The sequence below is a fragment of the Epinephelus moara genome, chromosome 22, assembly GCF_006386435.1.
Source record: "Epinephelus moara isolate mb chromosome 22, YSFRI_EMoa_1.0, whole genome shotgun sequence".
Taxonomy (NCBI): Eukaryota; Metazoa; Chordata; class Actinopteri; order Perciformes; family Serranidae; genus Epinephelus; species Epinephelus moara.
In genome coordinates this window covers 9,895,116-9,909,959 of record NC_065527.1, presented here as the reverse complement: position 1 = coordinate 9,909,959, position 14,844 = coordinate 9,895,116, and the positions used below count along the sequence as shown (strand labels likewise).

At 43.0% G+C, this 14,844-nt stretch overlaps 1 protein-coding gene across 1 annotated transcript in view; it reads left to right on the top strand.

Annotated features, from left to right (window-relative positions):
- The first annotated feature begins 3,711 nt into the window (after window positions 1-3,711).
- Window positions 3,712-14,844, top strand: part of thsd7aa (thrombospondin, type I, domain containing 7Aa) — a 167,345-nt gene continuing 156,212 nt past the window's right edge. The window contains exon 1 of the mRNA XM_050034131.1: window positions 3,712-4,224. Within this exon, the coding sequence (XP_049890088.1) occupies window positions 4,071-4,224 (154 nt within the window). The 5' untranslated portion in view covers window positions 3,712-4,070. The remainder of the gene's footprint in view (window positions 4,225-14,844) is intronic.

Here is a 14,844-nt window from a genome sequence, read left to right as displayed (position 1 = left end):
AGCTTCCTCTTTACCACAATGATGTGCCCGCATCACTGGTGACATTGCACCAATCTGCCTGTCCATCCATAAGTCATGAAGCTGACCCCAAGATACTTAAACTCTTTGCTTGGGGTAATAACAAACTCCCAACCCAGAGGGTGCAATCTACTGTTTTCTGCCCTTTGGATTAGACGTACTACCTTCCATCTTGACTGCTTCACACTTGGCTGCAAACAGCCAAGTGTGTGCTGGAGCTCATGGTGTGGTGAAGCCAACAGAACCACATCATCTACAAAGAGCAGAGATGCAATTCTGAGGTCCCCAGAATGGACACTCTCTTTCCCCTTGCTGCCCTTTGAGATTCTGTCTCTGAATATCACAAACAGAATTGGTGACAAGAGACAACCCTGGCAGAACACCCACTGAAAAACGTGTTCAAATTTTTTCTGAGTATGTGGACGAAGCTCTCACTTTGGTCATGCAGGGACTGAATGGCTCGTAGCAATAGACCTGCAGTACCCCTCCCTGGCAAATGCTGTTGAATGCTGCTCCAAGTCCACAAAGTACATGTAGACTTGATGGGCAAAGTCCCATGACGCCTCCAGGAGCCCTGCAAGGGTAAAGAGCTGGTCCAGTGTTCCATGGCCAGGATGGAATCCATATTGTTTCTCCTGAATCTGAGGTTCAATAACTGGTCGGAGCCTCCTTTCCAACACCCTGGAAATAACTTTCTTGGGGAGGCTGAGCAGTGTTTTACCTTAATATTTGGAGCACACCCTGTAGTCCCTTTTTAAAAAATGGGAGCCACCAGCCCAGTCTGCCACTCCACAGGCACTGTACCTGACCTCCATGCGACAACGAAGAGGTGTGTTAGCCATGACAGCAAAAAACTGTCCACAGCCTTCAGCATCTCAGGGCAAATCTTATCCACACCTGGCACTTTGCCTCTGAGGAGCTTTTAACTACCTCACAGACCTTTAGCAGGATGGCTGAGGCTTCCCTAAGTCTTTAAACTCTGTCTCCTCCACAGTGGACGTGTTGGCTGGGTTTAAGAGTTTCTCAAAGTGCATTTTTCACTGCTCAAAGAATTCCCAGTCTGGGTCCGCAGAACTCCATACCTGCTTCCCATTTCTGAGTCGTCTCACAGTTTGCCAAAAGCCCTTTTCCATAACCCTCCAAAACTCCTTCCACACCCTGTTTTTTTCTTTGGTGACCATCAGCACCACCAACAGCTGTGGATCAGTGAAATGACATCAGTTCACTGCAGAACCACCACTGCCTTAAGAGGCAGCTTCTTGAACCTCACACACCCCAGTGTATTTTAGTGTTTTTAAAAAACAAACAAACACATTGTTTCACTTACCTCTAGAGGCATCTAACCATAATAACACTAATGATAACAATAATAACCATAATAATGATAATAACCTTTATTTATGTGGCACTTCTCTTAATGAGGAAGCAAGTTGCTCAGCAGAAAATAATCACAATGTGGATGGTTATAGTTTTATTTTCATTTTTCCAGGTACTCTTACTTCACCTCAGTACAGCAAATGAGAATCACTTAAGGCCTCAATGGGGAGCCATGCATGCTATTATGTCCAAGTAATATGTGTGTCAATTTCCTCTTTTACACAGAAAAACATGAAAATGTAAGCATAAGATTACATAAAAATTGATTGAGGATGAACTCTTTCTAAGTTCAATTATGTATTGCTGCATTATGCTGTATGGTGGCCACTGTTTTTAATTGTTCCACCTTTGTTTTTGAGAAAAGATGTTTTGTCTGTCAGTTTGGCTGATGGTCTAAATACTACAATACCTATGAGCCTCGGCTGCTGTTGCTATGGAGAAGAAGCCATTCAGTGGCAGTTGTGGAATATAAAGTACATTTACTCAAGTACTGTCATTAAGTACCAATTAATAGAATAGAATGGAATAGAATATATCTTTAATGTCCATCAGGGGTGGAATTTTGTCTTTGGCTCACCAAACACAACCGTATACTTCTTCTTCTCGCCTGTTCAAGTCCCCGTCCGGACCAAAATATGGAGCATGGACTGGTAGCTGGAGAGGTGCCAGTTCACCTCCTGGGCACTGCCGAGGTGCCCCATAGCAAGGCACCGAAACCCCCAACTGCTCGGAGCGCCTGTCATGGGCAGCCCCCTCTGACATCTCTCCACTTAGTGCATGTATAGGTCCAGTTTGTGCATGTGTGTGTTCCGACCTGTGTGTAATTGACAAACAGAGTGAAAAATTGAATTTCCCCTCGGGGATTAATAAAGTACATAAAATTAAATTAAAATTAAATTAAATTAAATTAAAATTCTCCACTCCATTTGTCTGACAGCTTTAGTTACTTGCTACTTTCAGATGTTTCCAGTGAAAACCATATATCTCCAAATGTGGGGATTTTGAGTGTGAACATTTACTATAAACTGAAGAATGAAGTGTTCCTTTATGGGTTGAGCTAAATAAACTACTTAAAAACCCTCTTGGATCAACAGCATACAGGGCTGTTTTTCTGAGCTCTTGAAAAGTTGACTTTTTAAAGATACTTGGTTCTCGCAAGACAGTGACACTACAAACAGATGATGATCTTATAGAATATGATGCAGTGCTGCAGATTAAACTACCCAGCACTATATAAAGGAGTTAAAGTTAGCAAAACTTTAAAAGTCTACTGCAGTAAAAGGCAGCATACACAGTAATGCAGCAGTGATGTTTATCCAAAAACACAGTTTAATACATTAAACGTCATACTTGCATTTGGCCATGTTGTTGAGCTAGTTTGCTGTCTCTGTCAAGTAGCTGTTGGTTAGTCACTCACTCTGCAGCAGAAAATGGCACTTCAAAATAAAAGCTATGTGCTGGAAATTTACTGTACTTAAAAATAGTTTTTTTTTAAATTTTTTTTTTTTTTTTTACAAATTTGACATGTTTGCGAATTACTTGCGGTCCATTCAGAATGGGCCCGTGACCCTCTTTTGGACCAGCTGGGAACCGCTCTCATGTGGGACACAAACACTGGTCTCTTGAGGGAAAGTCCTGTGTTTGCTGACCCATACAACACCCAAACCTGTCTCCTTATGCAGACTTTTGGTATTTAAAGTACTTCCTTCTTTACTCCCGTCAGAGCGTTGGTAACGTGATTGCAGCCTTCCTGATTGTGTGGATTATACATGAATTACTGGCTCATGTGTACATGGGTTATATATGAATTGTGGTGCATTACTTTTCGTAGATATACCTACAAAGAGTGCAAGAGAACAGCCTGAACAGTGAAACAACGACATTTTATTGTACAATGACTACTTTTACTTCTGATACTTTAAGTACATTTTGCTGATAATACTACATAGTTTTACTTCTACTTGTGAAGTATTTTCACAGTGTGGTATTAGTTACTTTTTCTTAAGTAAAGAAACTGAATACTATTTCCACCACTGACACGGTGCAATCCCTGTTTTATTACTTAAGAAAAATTATTTCATATTGTTAATTAATGACAAAACTGATATGTTTTGGGAAGTAGTTTGTGTCTATTTCAAGCCACATGTGTTGTTCACTTTACCAACAAACACACCTCCACCTGCCCCATCCAGCTGCCTACTTCGATCGGAGTGCAGAACAGCTTCACTGAGCCCTTTGGAAAAGGGATGAGAGACGAGTGAGAGAGGGAGGGAGGGAGGTAGGGTAGAGAGGGTGGGCGTGTGTGCATGTGTCTGTGTGTGTAAGAGAGAGAGAAAGGCAGGGAGAGAGAGGGAGGCGCTGCATCAACCCGGCATACAGCAGCAGCAGCAGCAGGCTGGGCTTAGGGCTCTATTGTTCCCTGTTTTATTACTGCCAGACCTCGTTCTCGCTCATTAAGGATCCAAGAGAGAAAGAGAAACAGAGAGGACGAGGGGAACGAGAGGAGACCTCAGCCCCGTTTGCCTGGGATTACTTCTTCTTGGACGCACTGGTGTGGACAAAGCAGAAGCAGAAAACACACACACACTTCGGTCCAGCTCCCTACCCCGGGCCAGGCTTGTTTTTTTTTTCCTCTTGACTGCATTGGGAACTGCAGTACTTGCCGTGCGGTGGCCATGGAGCTGGCCGGCAGAGCTGTGGTGACGCTGGGGGTCTCGAGAGGGGCACCGCTCCCCTCTCTCTGGAGGATAGCGCTGCTCTTTCTCTCCATCTGGGAGATGGATGCACAAACCACAGTGGAAACTAAACCCCTGTACATCTGGCAAACAGGTACGGTCCACCCCCTACTATTTCACCACCTTCCCCCTGGGGTTCGGAGGTTGGGTTCTTGGAGAGGCTGAGTTGCTGTATGGATGTCCCATCCACTACTACGCTTGCAGTCTTGATGAAACATTAATATGTAAATGCTTGTGTAGCCTATAGCAGGGTGCAGGACAGAATGGGGAACTTGCTCAAACTGTTCTTTGTGATTTTTCATAGCTTTATTTGCATATATTGTATTGTTTATTTTTTATGATTCTATCAAACCTTCCTGCAAACGAAGAGAACCTTCATTTAAAGCAAAAGTTTCTTCCCTGAGCCTCTTTTCTTGCAGACATGCATGTGGCAGAGGTTGATGCATTGGAGCCATCTTGCTACTGTATAGTGTGGTAACATATTTACTGCAGTCCCTGAGGTGAATGTCTCTTTGCCCCCAGACTGGAGGTTAGATGAGCACAGCTATGCTGGCTGTCTCTTGGCTGCGCTTCCCCTGTTCTGGACTGAGGCAGCTGGGACTCCTCGGCTGCCCCGCGCTGCTATTGGACTCATTTATCACAGTTTGACATATGTGCAGTTCATGAGAAATGGTGTGTGCACTGTAGCTGCATGTGGGGCTTTTCTGAGCGAGAGGGAGGGGGGGGCGTGCAAGCATGCTTCAGAGGATGCGGTGAAAACACTCCGTAGTACAGCCAGCAGTAGCCTATATGAGTGTGGATGCAGGTGTTTGATTTGTGGAAAAGTAACCTAGAGGTGGATGTTGATGAGTGTTGTGAGTAGAGTAGCTTTACAGTGTAGGCAGCTGTGCGGTACAATAAAAGGCTCCCCGCTGCCGCTGTTTTGGGTGGTGCCTCTCACCGGTCGAGGCTCATTCACTGTGAGAGAGCAGCACATGGTCAGGAGGACACAATGCTGATGCATGGTCCAGCGAGCAGAGTGAAGAAGTGGGAGAAGGATAGTTGGAGGATGGAGGAGGAATGATGGGAGCAGGAGCAGGGGGGAATGGACCCCCCCCCCACAAACACACACACACACACACACACACACACACACAGGGGTGCCCTTTGGATGCAGCTGGAGATCAATGTTCTCTTACACTACTGTCTAATCTCTCTCTGTTTTCCTGGATCAATGTACTGGCTTCACTGGGATCCTGCATCCCTCCCCTTCCCCACACCAGTAGGAACTGATCAATGGGTATAGTCCTGACAATGCAGCTCAGCCTGTATGGGATCAATGCTGGCTTTGGGTGGAGTCTAAAATGTAATCTATACTTGTTATTAATCTGTCTGTGACATCCAGAATGTGCAGGATGTAATTACCTTCATGCTTTTATAGTCCGTTTGCAATTGAAATGAATGTCTGCCAAGAAATCAACAAATATGTTCATGGTGTTTGGAATTGTGTACTTATTTGGCCAAAGTTGTAATTACCAGGGGGTGTGAATTTTGGTACAATTGATTATATCTGTGCAGTAATTTGAGTGGTGAAAATTGGTGCTAGTGGACACTAAAAATGGAATATTAATGTATTTTCTTTTCACGTGTTATGTCAACTGTCAATTCAGTTGGCATTTCCCTTTCTTTTAGTCTGCAGGGAGCTAGGAGGGAGCGTGTTAGCTCTGGTGGTATTCAGTTTAAAAAAACTAAATTAATAATTGATTTTAAATCTTGATACAGAATACTGGGCACCTCAATCCAAAAAACCTAAATCAAATAAGGTCAACTCTCCTCATGCTCTCTGTTGTTGCACCTTAAATGATATTTGTTTTCTTTTTCTGACTCTATTGTTGTTTACCAGCTTCATTGCTCACACCCTGTGCATAGGAATGGAAATCCTATGGTATTATGTGCTGTACCTCCCACCGTGCTAAGGCAGGGGAGGAGATTAAGGGTAGAGAAACCAGAGCAGATTGGCCAGACAAAGTTAACCTAGATACGGTATAGACATGTTTATGTGTGTCTCCTCTTGGCTTAAGTGTGTCGGCACTTGGCTCCCTGATGCTCGTTTGGCTCACTGACAGGACACTGATACTGAGATGAATGGCGATTTGAATGTTGGTGTGTTCTTGTCTTTGATGTGACATTTTAGGTGAGATCCTGTCGTCCTCTCGGAGTTCCAATCCCCACGTGCTTAATACAACAATGCATGAGGCTTTTTCCTCCACTGTAGCACCTCTTGTCAGGGGAGGGAGGGGCAGGAGCAAAGAAGTCGTCTGTTGATGTCTTGGAAAATGAGCTGTTTTTAAGGGATTGTGATACATATTTTTGCAGTGTAGAATTGGCTAAACCCACACCTCTGGTACGGAGAGGTGGCTGAAATTAGCCACAGGAGTAATGCGGGGGTTGGGTTCTCAAGAGACTGCTGTTTCCAGCAATATGTGCGGAAGTGCCAGGGGAAAGAGTACAGTTTCACTAAATGCTCTATGGATATATTAGTATTTAATCAATTTAATCCTCCCCTGTGGACTACTACCAAGGCTGATGCGTAATCAAGCCAAGAATGCTAAATGAAACAGCAGATGCGTCATGTGTGTCACATTACTCCCCTACACCACCTGCATATGTATGGAATTTTGTAGCAATGTTTAATCTGGCACTGAGTGTGATGTCTTGTTGGCAGAGGACTTGCTTGTATTGTCTTAGTGACTGGATTACAGAAGCCACAGATGGAAGGTTGGGCGAACAGATCCCTGTTTCTGTCTGAGTAGAGTTTCCAGGATGTTCTTGTTGGTTTAGGGATGTCAAGGGTTAACCCTTAACTGGTTAACCGCCAAACATCTTTTTTTTTTTTTTGACCTTCTCGCTTTACAGATTAATGTTGCTACTCTTCAGTTTACTACACTGCGCACTACCTGGATTTGGTAGTGGATCAATGTGAGCTTGTTAGTGGCACTGCTCATTTGGCGATTGGCTACCACTAGTAATGCAGTGCTGACTCAACAGCATTGCTTTGGAAATACTGTACCCACCCTCTGGTTTTGAGCCGCAAAACTCCCTCTACCATTGTTAACTGTTAGCTCTGATAGCACCGTTTGTAGAGTCAGCACTAGAGTCAGTGGTGCTAACCAAGTTAACAATGCTAAAGGGGTTTTGTGCCTCTAAATTAAGCCGCTTACCCACCAGGGCTACCCAGGGGGAGACTGGAAGGTGGCCACCATGTTTCCACAGCAAAGCCATCCTGACACTAGGCCAGTGTTACCAGTGGTAATTCCCAAATGAACATTGCTGCTAGCTCCCACCCAACCCAGGTGTGGCGCCGTGCAGAACGGTCAAGGCTGTTGTTAGCTAACCAGTGGAGACTTGAGCTTGGGCGGTGGCCACTATGCATGTTAAGGCAGCAAGCTGTCTGTCTGTCAGCAAAGCCAACAGAAAATAAGATAAAAGGCAAGACATGTACATCACAAAACATTAAAATTTCACCGCCTCTAAATGGATAGCACTTTCAAATGCGACACGAAAGCTCGTTGAGTCAGTGAAGCGCTTGACTAAAAGGAACAGCCTCTTATATTTAATGTCATGTTTTTTTTTTTTGTTTTTTTTTTACAATTTAATCTGTTTGTTACCAGTTAATGGGTGTCGGGCTTTCAAAAACAAAATTAACTGAAATGACATCCCTGCTTGGGTTTCTTTTCACCATCAGCTGGACTGGAGGCTCTAATTGAAGTGAGCATCTGTGTTTGTTTAATTTTGTAGTTAATGGATAAATGATATTTGTTTCAACTGTAGTAGGTAATCTCCAGATAAATTTCAGGAGACAAAAGATAGATTTTTCCACAGATTTACCTGACGGCCTCAAGAAACTTAGTAGGTTAGCACCTTGAACAGAAAATCCTGGCTAATCCAGGGAGAGGTTTTAGTGCAACCTGTCTTTCGGTATGCTTTGAATAACATTTCCTGTCTGAGGTGGGTTTTCCACATCTTTGTTCAAAAATCAAGAATCTATGAATATATAAATGAGTTGGACACCAAACGTCTACTACCACACTGAAAAGTCCATTCTCAGCGTATGTGCACTGACAGCTTCAAGTTTCAACATCATACCTGTGTATGCCTTGGAGATTTAAGGTGGACACATAGAGTTTCCCTCTTCAGCACATGAATGTGAAAACAAAGTGCACATAGATAATTCTACACAGTGAAGCTTGAACTTTTTGACTTCATCAAAAAATGCATTCGGTCAACATAAATAGTCAAAATAAGAAAAATAGACACAGCGGAGAGGCACTTCATGGAAGTATGTGGTCAAGAAGGGAGGCTTTTACAGCTGATAGACAGAAGGTGAATACTGCTTTTTGATCCTCTGCAAAATTTTGAGATGAATTTGAACTAAATGCCCATTTATGCGCAACATCCCTCATGGCTTGCGCTCAGCAGGTGGCAGTGCAGGTGGGTGGTTGATCGTTTTTGTCACATCACATCTTTGCATCCCAGTAGCCAACACTGCAATTACAAAATCAAAGTTATGTCCTTCACATTTATGTTCGGTAAAAATAGCAAAAGGGATGCGTCATATTAGTGCCCCATTCTGGACCAATCCTCTCTTGCTGCACTGTTTTGGATTTATGGTATTCAGACTATGTGCAAAAATAAAGGCTTATAAATCACAGTGGCCTGAAAATCAAGTTTTGGTGCTATATACTTACAGTGTGCACTTATTGATCTTTGTTTTTACCGCAATCCCCTACCCATCACCAACACCAGTGTAAACTACGGGGCTTGATACTTCCTGGTACTGTGCAGGACAACAAAAGTCTCTGCCGAGCCGGACAAGCTGGAGCAACGTCTGATGGTAATTAGTGGGGCAGTTCCCCTGTAAAGACCCAGTCAGCTTCAGAAAGACCTAATGAATGGAGGCTATTTAGGCCTGTTCAACCACACACACACACACACACACACACACACACACACACACACAACAACAACAACAGCGCAGTGTCTCTGTATTGTCCTCATGAAGCGTGCAGCTCTGTTCAGACCCTCTGCCACAGATGCTCGTGTCCATGTGGTGCACAAAAGAAAGAACAGGCTTCACCTCGAGTCACATGGCCTACTCTTTGTTCATCCTCCGATGTCCCCAAAGAATCCCCTCCCCTCCAACACACCGCCACTACCACCACCACCCTCTGCCTCTCTCAAGGTGACCTTTAACCTCTGAGCTGAGAGGGGTCTCGTGAGGCTATCAACAGTGAAAAGGAGGCGGGGGTGGAGGATGAAATACAGCAGCTTTTTCATATCAAGTTGTCAAGTGTGTAATTCAGCCATTTACACCAATAAATTTAATAAGATCCAACTGAAGTGGCTGATTTAGTTTTTTAAAGATGATGCAGCGATACCAGTGCTCATATTTTTTAATTAAAGATGCCAGTTATGTGTATTTAAAGTTGAACTCATTGATATACTTAAATAAACAATGGCTCCACTGACTGTGTGATGTGAAAGGGGTTGCTCATAGTGACAAACCCAAAGAGAATTACTTCTCTTAGAGCTTCTCTTAGTTTACTGCTTTGGTTTTCTGGACTGCAATTGTACAGTTTTGTTCAGTCTCACCTTCAGTTTGGTGAAAAAGAAGCTCTTACAGTACCACTGTGTGTACTTACACAGCACCAAATGTCAGACAGGCAAAATTAGCGGAGTGTGGAGTGTTTAAAGGTATTTATATGCACGAGGGTGAGAATAGTCACACTGCAGCTATTCGGCTATTTACACCCATTCCTATGACGCATTATTATGGATCCTACTGTGTGCTGTGATTGGCTAGTAGTCATCACATTGATGTGTCAAGATTGGAAGAAGCTGGGATCAGAACAAAGAAGGTGAGCAGTATAGGCACATAACCTCCAAACTGATTCATAGACTTGCAGAGGATTTTGTGGAAAGATTGGTCATGATCAAGTGGCAACCTTTGGGGTTGAAAAATAAAGCCAACACAGAAGTGCCAAAAACCGCAGTTCTTTGAACAGCCACTTGAGGGTGGCTCAGTTCACATAGACACCCATGTTAAAATGGCCAACTTTAAAGTAGGAATAAACATGTTTATAGCCTGGTACAAAAAATGGTTTTGGTCACTACAGATAATTTCGCCCTTCATGATAACTGTGCAGCGGTGGCTGATATGCTGAACTCAAGGCTTCAAAACAAGAGTCCACCACTGAGTGACATCTTGGTATGGTCTTTAGCCAAAGGACAACACATACACACACTGCATTTGGCCATGTCTCCTTTCATTACTCATGAACCAGTGGTCGTAGGGAGGTATCATTCAACTTGTGACAGCTGTTTGTAAGGTTGGTTGTGTTTAAATGCATGAACATCTGGATGCATGTGCGTACATGGTCACAGCCACTGAATTCACGCTTGTTTTATTCTAGTACGTCTTTCATCTAAATGTTTGAGTACTTCCTCCACCAGTTCTGTTGCAAAATATTTGTCCTTAGAGTCAGGTTACTCTTTAAGAAGTGTCCTTAACTCTGATTAAAACCCATGACTCGTGGATGTATAAATGACTAGCTTCCCACGCTAGATAATATTAAACAACTTGTAAAAAAAAAGATAGTGAGTTGTTGTAAAACTCAATTATTTACTGATCGATCATCTCATTGCAGCAAACAAGCCTGTTTCCTCAAATGTCTGACTGTATTGATGGAACTTGATGTGTGTAGCTGCATGTGCAGCTTCCGGGGATGAAATCTGATGAAATTTCTCCTTTTTTGAGCGCTGCTGATTTCGAGCACCCATTTCAATGAAAACATATGAATGTGATTAAATGGCATTTGTTGTTTTGAACAGACACTTGAGTGTCAGATTGGCCGGTGCGTACGGAGCTGGAGGAGTGCTATCAAGGCATAATGGAGGCGGGTGAAATTATTTCTGTTTTCCCTGGGATTCATCAAGTGCCAAATTGCAGCTATTATTCTGTGTGGGTCTGAAGAAGCTGCATCCAGCTGTTCAATTCTGCCTGGCGGGCCACCCCAGTTGGAGTAGAGACGTGTGCGTGTGTATATAAACACACACACAGGTACATGTACACACCACCACTCCACTGAACTCATGGCTGTGTCTTTGTCTTTCTCTCAGCCATCTGCTGTCTGTAATCGTCCCTGTAATCCCCATTAACATTTACATTAATTCTTATTCCTGCTTTTTCTTACTTGACAAGTAAAAAAAGAATTTATAATCATGTAGTCCAGAATCTCAACACCCTTACAAAAGCTGAGTGACAGTGCATTTCATCTCGCACCCACCTCCCTGCTATTTTATGCTACTTCTTTTATTTCTCACTCACACAAATAGCTACAGCAACACCCATTCACACACACACACGCAGACACACACACACTGGGATGGGCTTTGTGCCTAGTGAGTGCATGTGTGTGCGGCGTGCCTCATTACTCCCAGTAAGAGGGCTGACAGTGGGGGAGGAGTGTTGCTGTCAGTATCCCACCTGCAGGCAGTGGACACGGGGAGGCTGAGTAATTACATGGGAGTGGGGTTTGTTTGATCCGGGTGCGACTCCACTGCATGGCTGCCACCTTGTCCGATAACTGACAAGAGGCCAGTGCAGACAAAATACACACTCAGGTTTAACTGATAAATGTGTTTATGGGTGTATGGGGCTGACATTGGCTAAGTATTAACAAGATTACATGTTGAAAAAGTGGTTGGCAGCCCCTAGAGGATGCAGTGTTCATTACATACACAGTATAAAAGTGTTGGACAGGACAAACAAAAGATTCAGAGCTAAATCATGGCTACTCTTGGAGTTTTTTTAGTTTTGGATATTTCTTGTGTACAAGGGAAAATATTGGTTTTCTTGCTGGAACTAAAGGATCAGTCAGGGAGTTCTAAAAAAAAATAGGACTCATCCTCTGCGACCATGAATATCCAGAACACATTTAATGAGGATGTGGATGTAAGTTTTTGTCATCTGCAGGTCCAGTTTGATTTTTCCTTGATTTCCAGTTACTATAGTCTCTGTAAATGATCTTTGAGATACCTTGTCATGGACCATATTGGTAAATTTTGGCCTGATTGCGAGAGTAGAAGAATTGTCAGGGAATAACCAAAATTTGCTTTTAACCAAAGTATTGGCTAGACAGATGGACCAACTTCACCATTCTTGGGCCCTGCTGACAGGAGAACATAAATCAGTTGTTGGTTGCATGAGGCATCTTCAGATATCCTTTATAATGGGACGGACTCACAAACCACAGTTGTGTTTGTGTTCATGTGATAAATGTAATAATCACTTTATTTTAGCTCTGTTTTTGTTCTCTACTAACACCTGAAAAAAATACTTATCTCTTTAGCTGCTAATTGCTTCACTACTGTTGATTTTTACCCGCTAGTTACTAATTGTCTGCTGTTGGTGCTGGGCAGGTAGTGCACAGTGGGTTTTTATCACTCAAGCTTAATCACTGAAAACAGCTGCCTACTGAGGCTGAAAACGATACTGTGAGAATGGTGAAAAGATTACCAATGTAATTGCATTTCATCCTGTGGGGAACATGAATGCCTGTCCAAAATTTTATAGTAATCATAGTTGTTGTTGGGACATTTTAATCTTAACCATAAATGTCAGTTGGCTGGTGGCACTTCATGAAGATTCGGGGAATCACCAAAGTCAATAGGATACTTCCTCTGGGAAATATGTCTAATACATTTTGTGCCAATCCATCGAGTAGCAACCTCAGACGCAGCCTGCCACCGCACTCTTGAAAGTTGCCACGGAATAGGCACGAGTTGCACAGAGCTCCTCACCCCGCATTTTCCAGGCGGTTTAAGATGCAGCATGTGTACGGCCCTGAGGCTACCATAGTGCCACCTGCTCATCAGATACACATTCACACGCACTCACACATTTGCACTAAACAATTTGGGGTTTATTATCTTACCCAAGGACACTTCGACATGTGGACTGCCAGAGATCAAACGACCCATGTTTCGATTGGCAGACGACTGCTCTATTTTCTGAGTCGTAGCTGCCCCAAGATAAGTGAAAACTGTTGGTAGTCTAGAATAAGAGTCAGAGTCACTAAGATTCATTCTCTGGGGACCATGAACCAAATTTCATGACGATCCATCCAATAAATGGAGAGATATTTCAGTCTGGAGCACAGTAGTGGGCCTATGGACCAAAAGAGCGACAATGCCATGCCTTGAGCCACACTGCTGACATGACAAATATAAGCATAGGAGAAGGAAAGAGAAAAGAAAAAAACATAAACAGCTCTCAAACTATCTGTCGTGAGGATTTTGTTTGAACAAATTGAAATGTGCCAGAAAGATGCTGCAAGCTTCCTGATTTGACTTGTGCTGTGTGACTGTTCCAGACAACAAGATTGATGCCTTTGGACTGTGAAAGTCCACCATAGCGTTGAATTTAGAGTAAATAATGTCATCTATAGGTCCAGTTTGGCTATTTCCTTAATTGTTATAGTCACAATATTGTCTTTAATATAGTCATTTGTCTTCAAACCAATCCAAATATGTCATGTATCACCCATCAAAACCCAGTATCACATTATCTCCCCCATAAAATGGCTGCTCGCTTAATACAGGCGTAATCATAAAAAGACAGAGATAAGAATGGAGGCAAGTGGAGCAAATGGTGTTGGCCAAGAAGAAGTGCTGCTGAATGCCCTACAACTGTTTGTGTGTGGTTGCAGCCAGTGGTCCAGAACAATACCAGTCCAACTAACCACATTACAGCGATTAGCCATGTCTTCCTGCTCTCAGATAAACCCTTGTTTCCCCCTAGCTAGCTCATGCTCCCTGTGCGGCTTGATTAGCCCTGGGAAACGTGTCGGAGGATTGCACTAAGCAGCATAAAGAGCTTTTCATCAGCCTGCTTCCTCCTCTCCATGCCATGCTCTATTAGCGCTCACCTCCAGCACCACCCTCATCTGACATATGATCAAAAAACTCAGCCACTTCACTCAGTGTTGTGTATCTTCAGTTCTTAACTTCAGATGGTAAACACACTGACACATCTATGGTCTACAAAAAAATCAAATGCATTTGCTCATACAAAATGCATCTGTTATACATTCATGTTCACATGTGGTTGTCTGTGCTTGTGCTGGCCTTTCATTAAATGCATTATTTCTTAACAAAAACCTCATCCTGACTACAACATTTACCCTAATCCTAATTTACAGATGTGTACAGAGATATACACAAATGACTGGATCATGATTACGTGGGTCATATACAAATTCTGGTGCATTACTATTCATGTGTATATTTACGAACAGGACAACCTGACGTTTTATCATTAGGTCCAATGACACCTCCTTTCTAATCATTCAAACAGTGCTAGCAGTGGAGCAACAGGCAGACAATGGCAAACAGCCAACAATGAGGATATTTAATGATATTATATTATATTGATACAAATATGGCTGGAAATGTCTCAAACTCTCTTTAAAGAATACCCGCTACCATCTAGAGATGTTGAACTGAGAAATATGAAACGTACCAATGTGACATATCTGTGTTTTCAGAAACGTACAATGCCGTACAAACATTTTATTCTGGGGACTGGTGCTATGTCTACACTATGAAGCTTTGCTGGCAGAACCTCGATGACACACACACACACACACACACACACACACACACAGATGTGGTG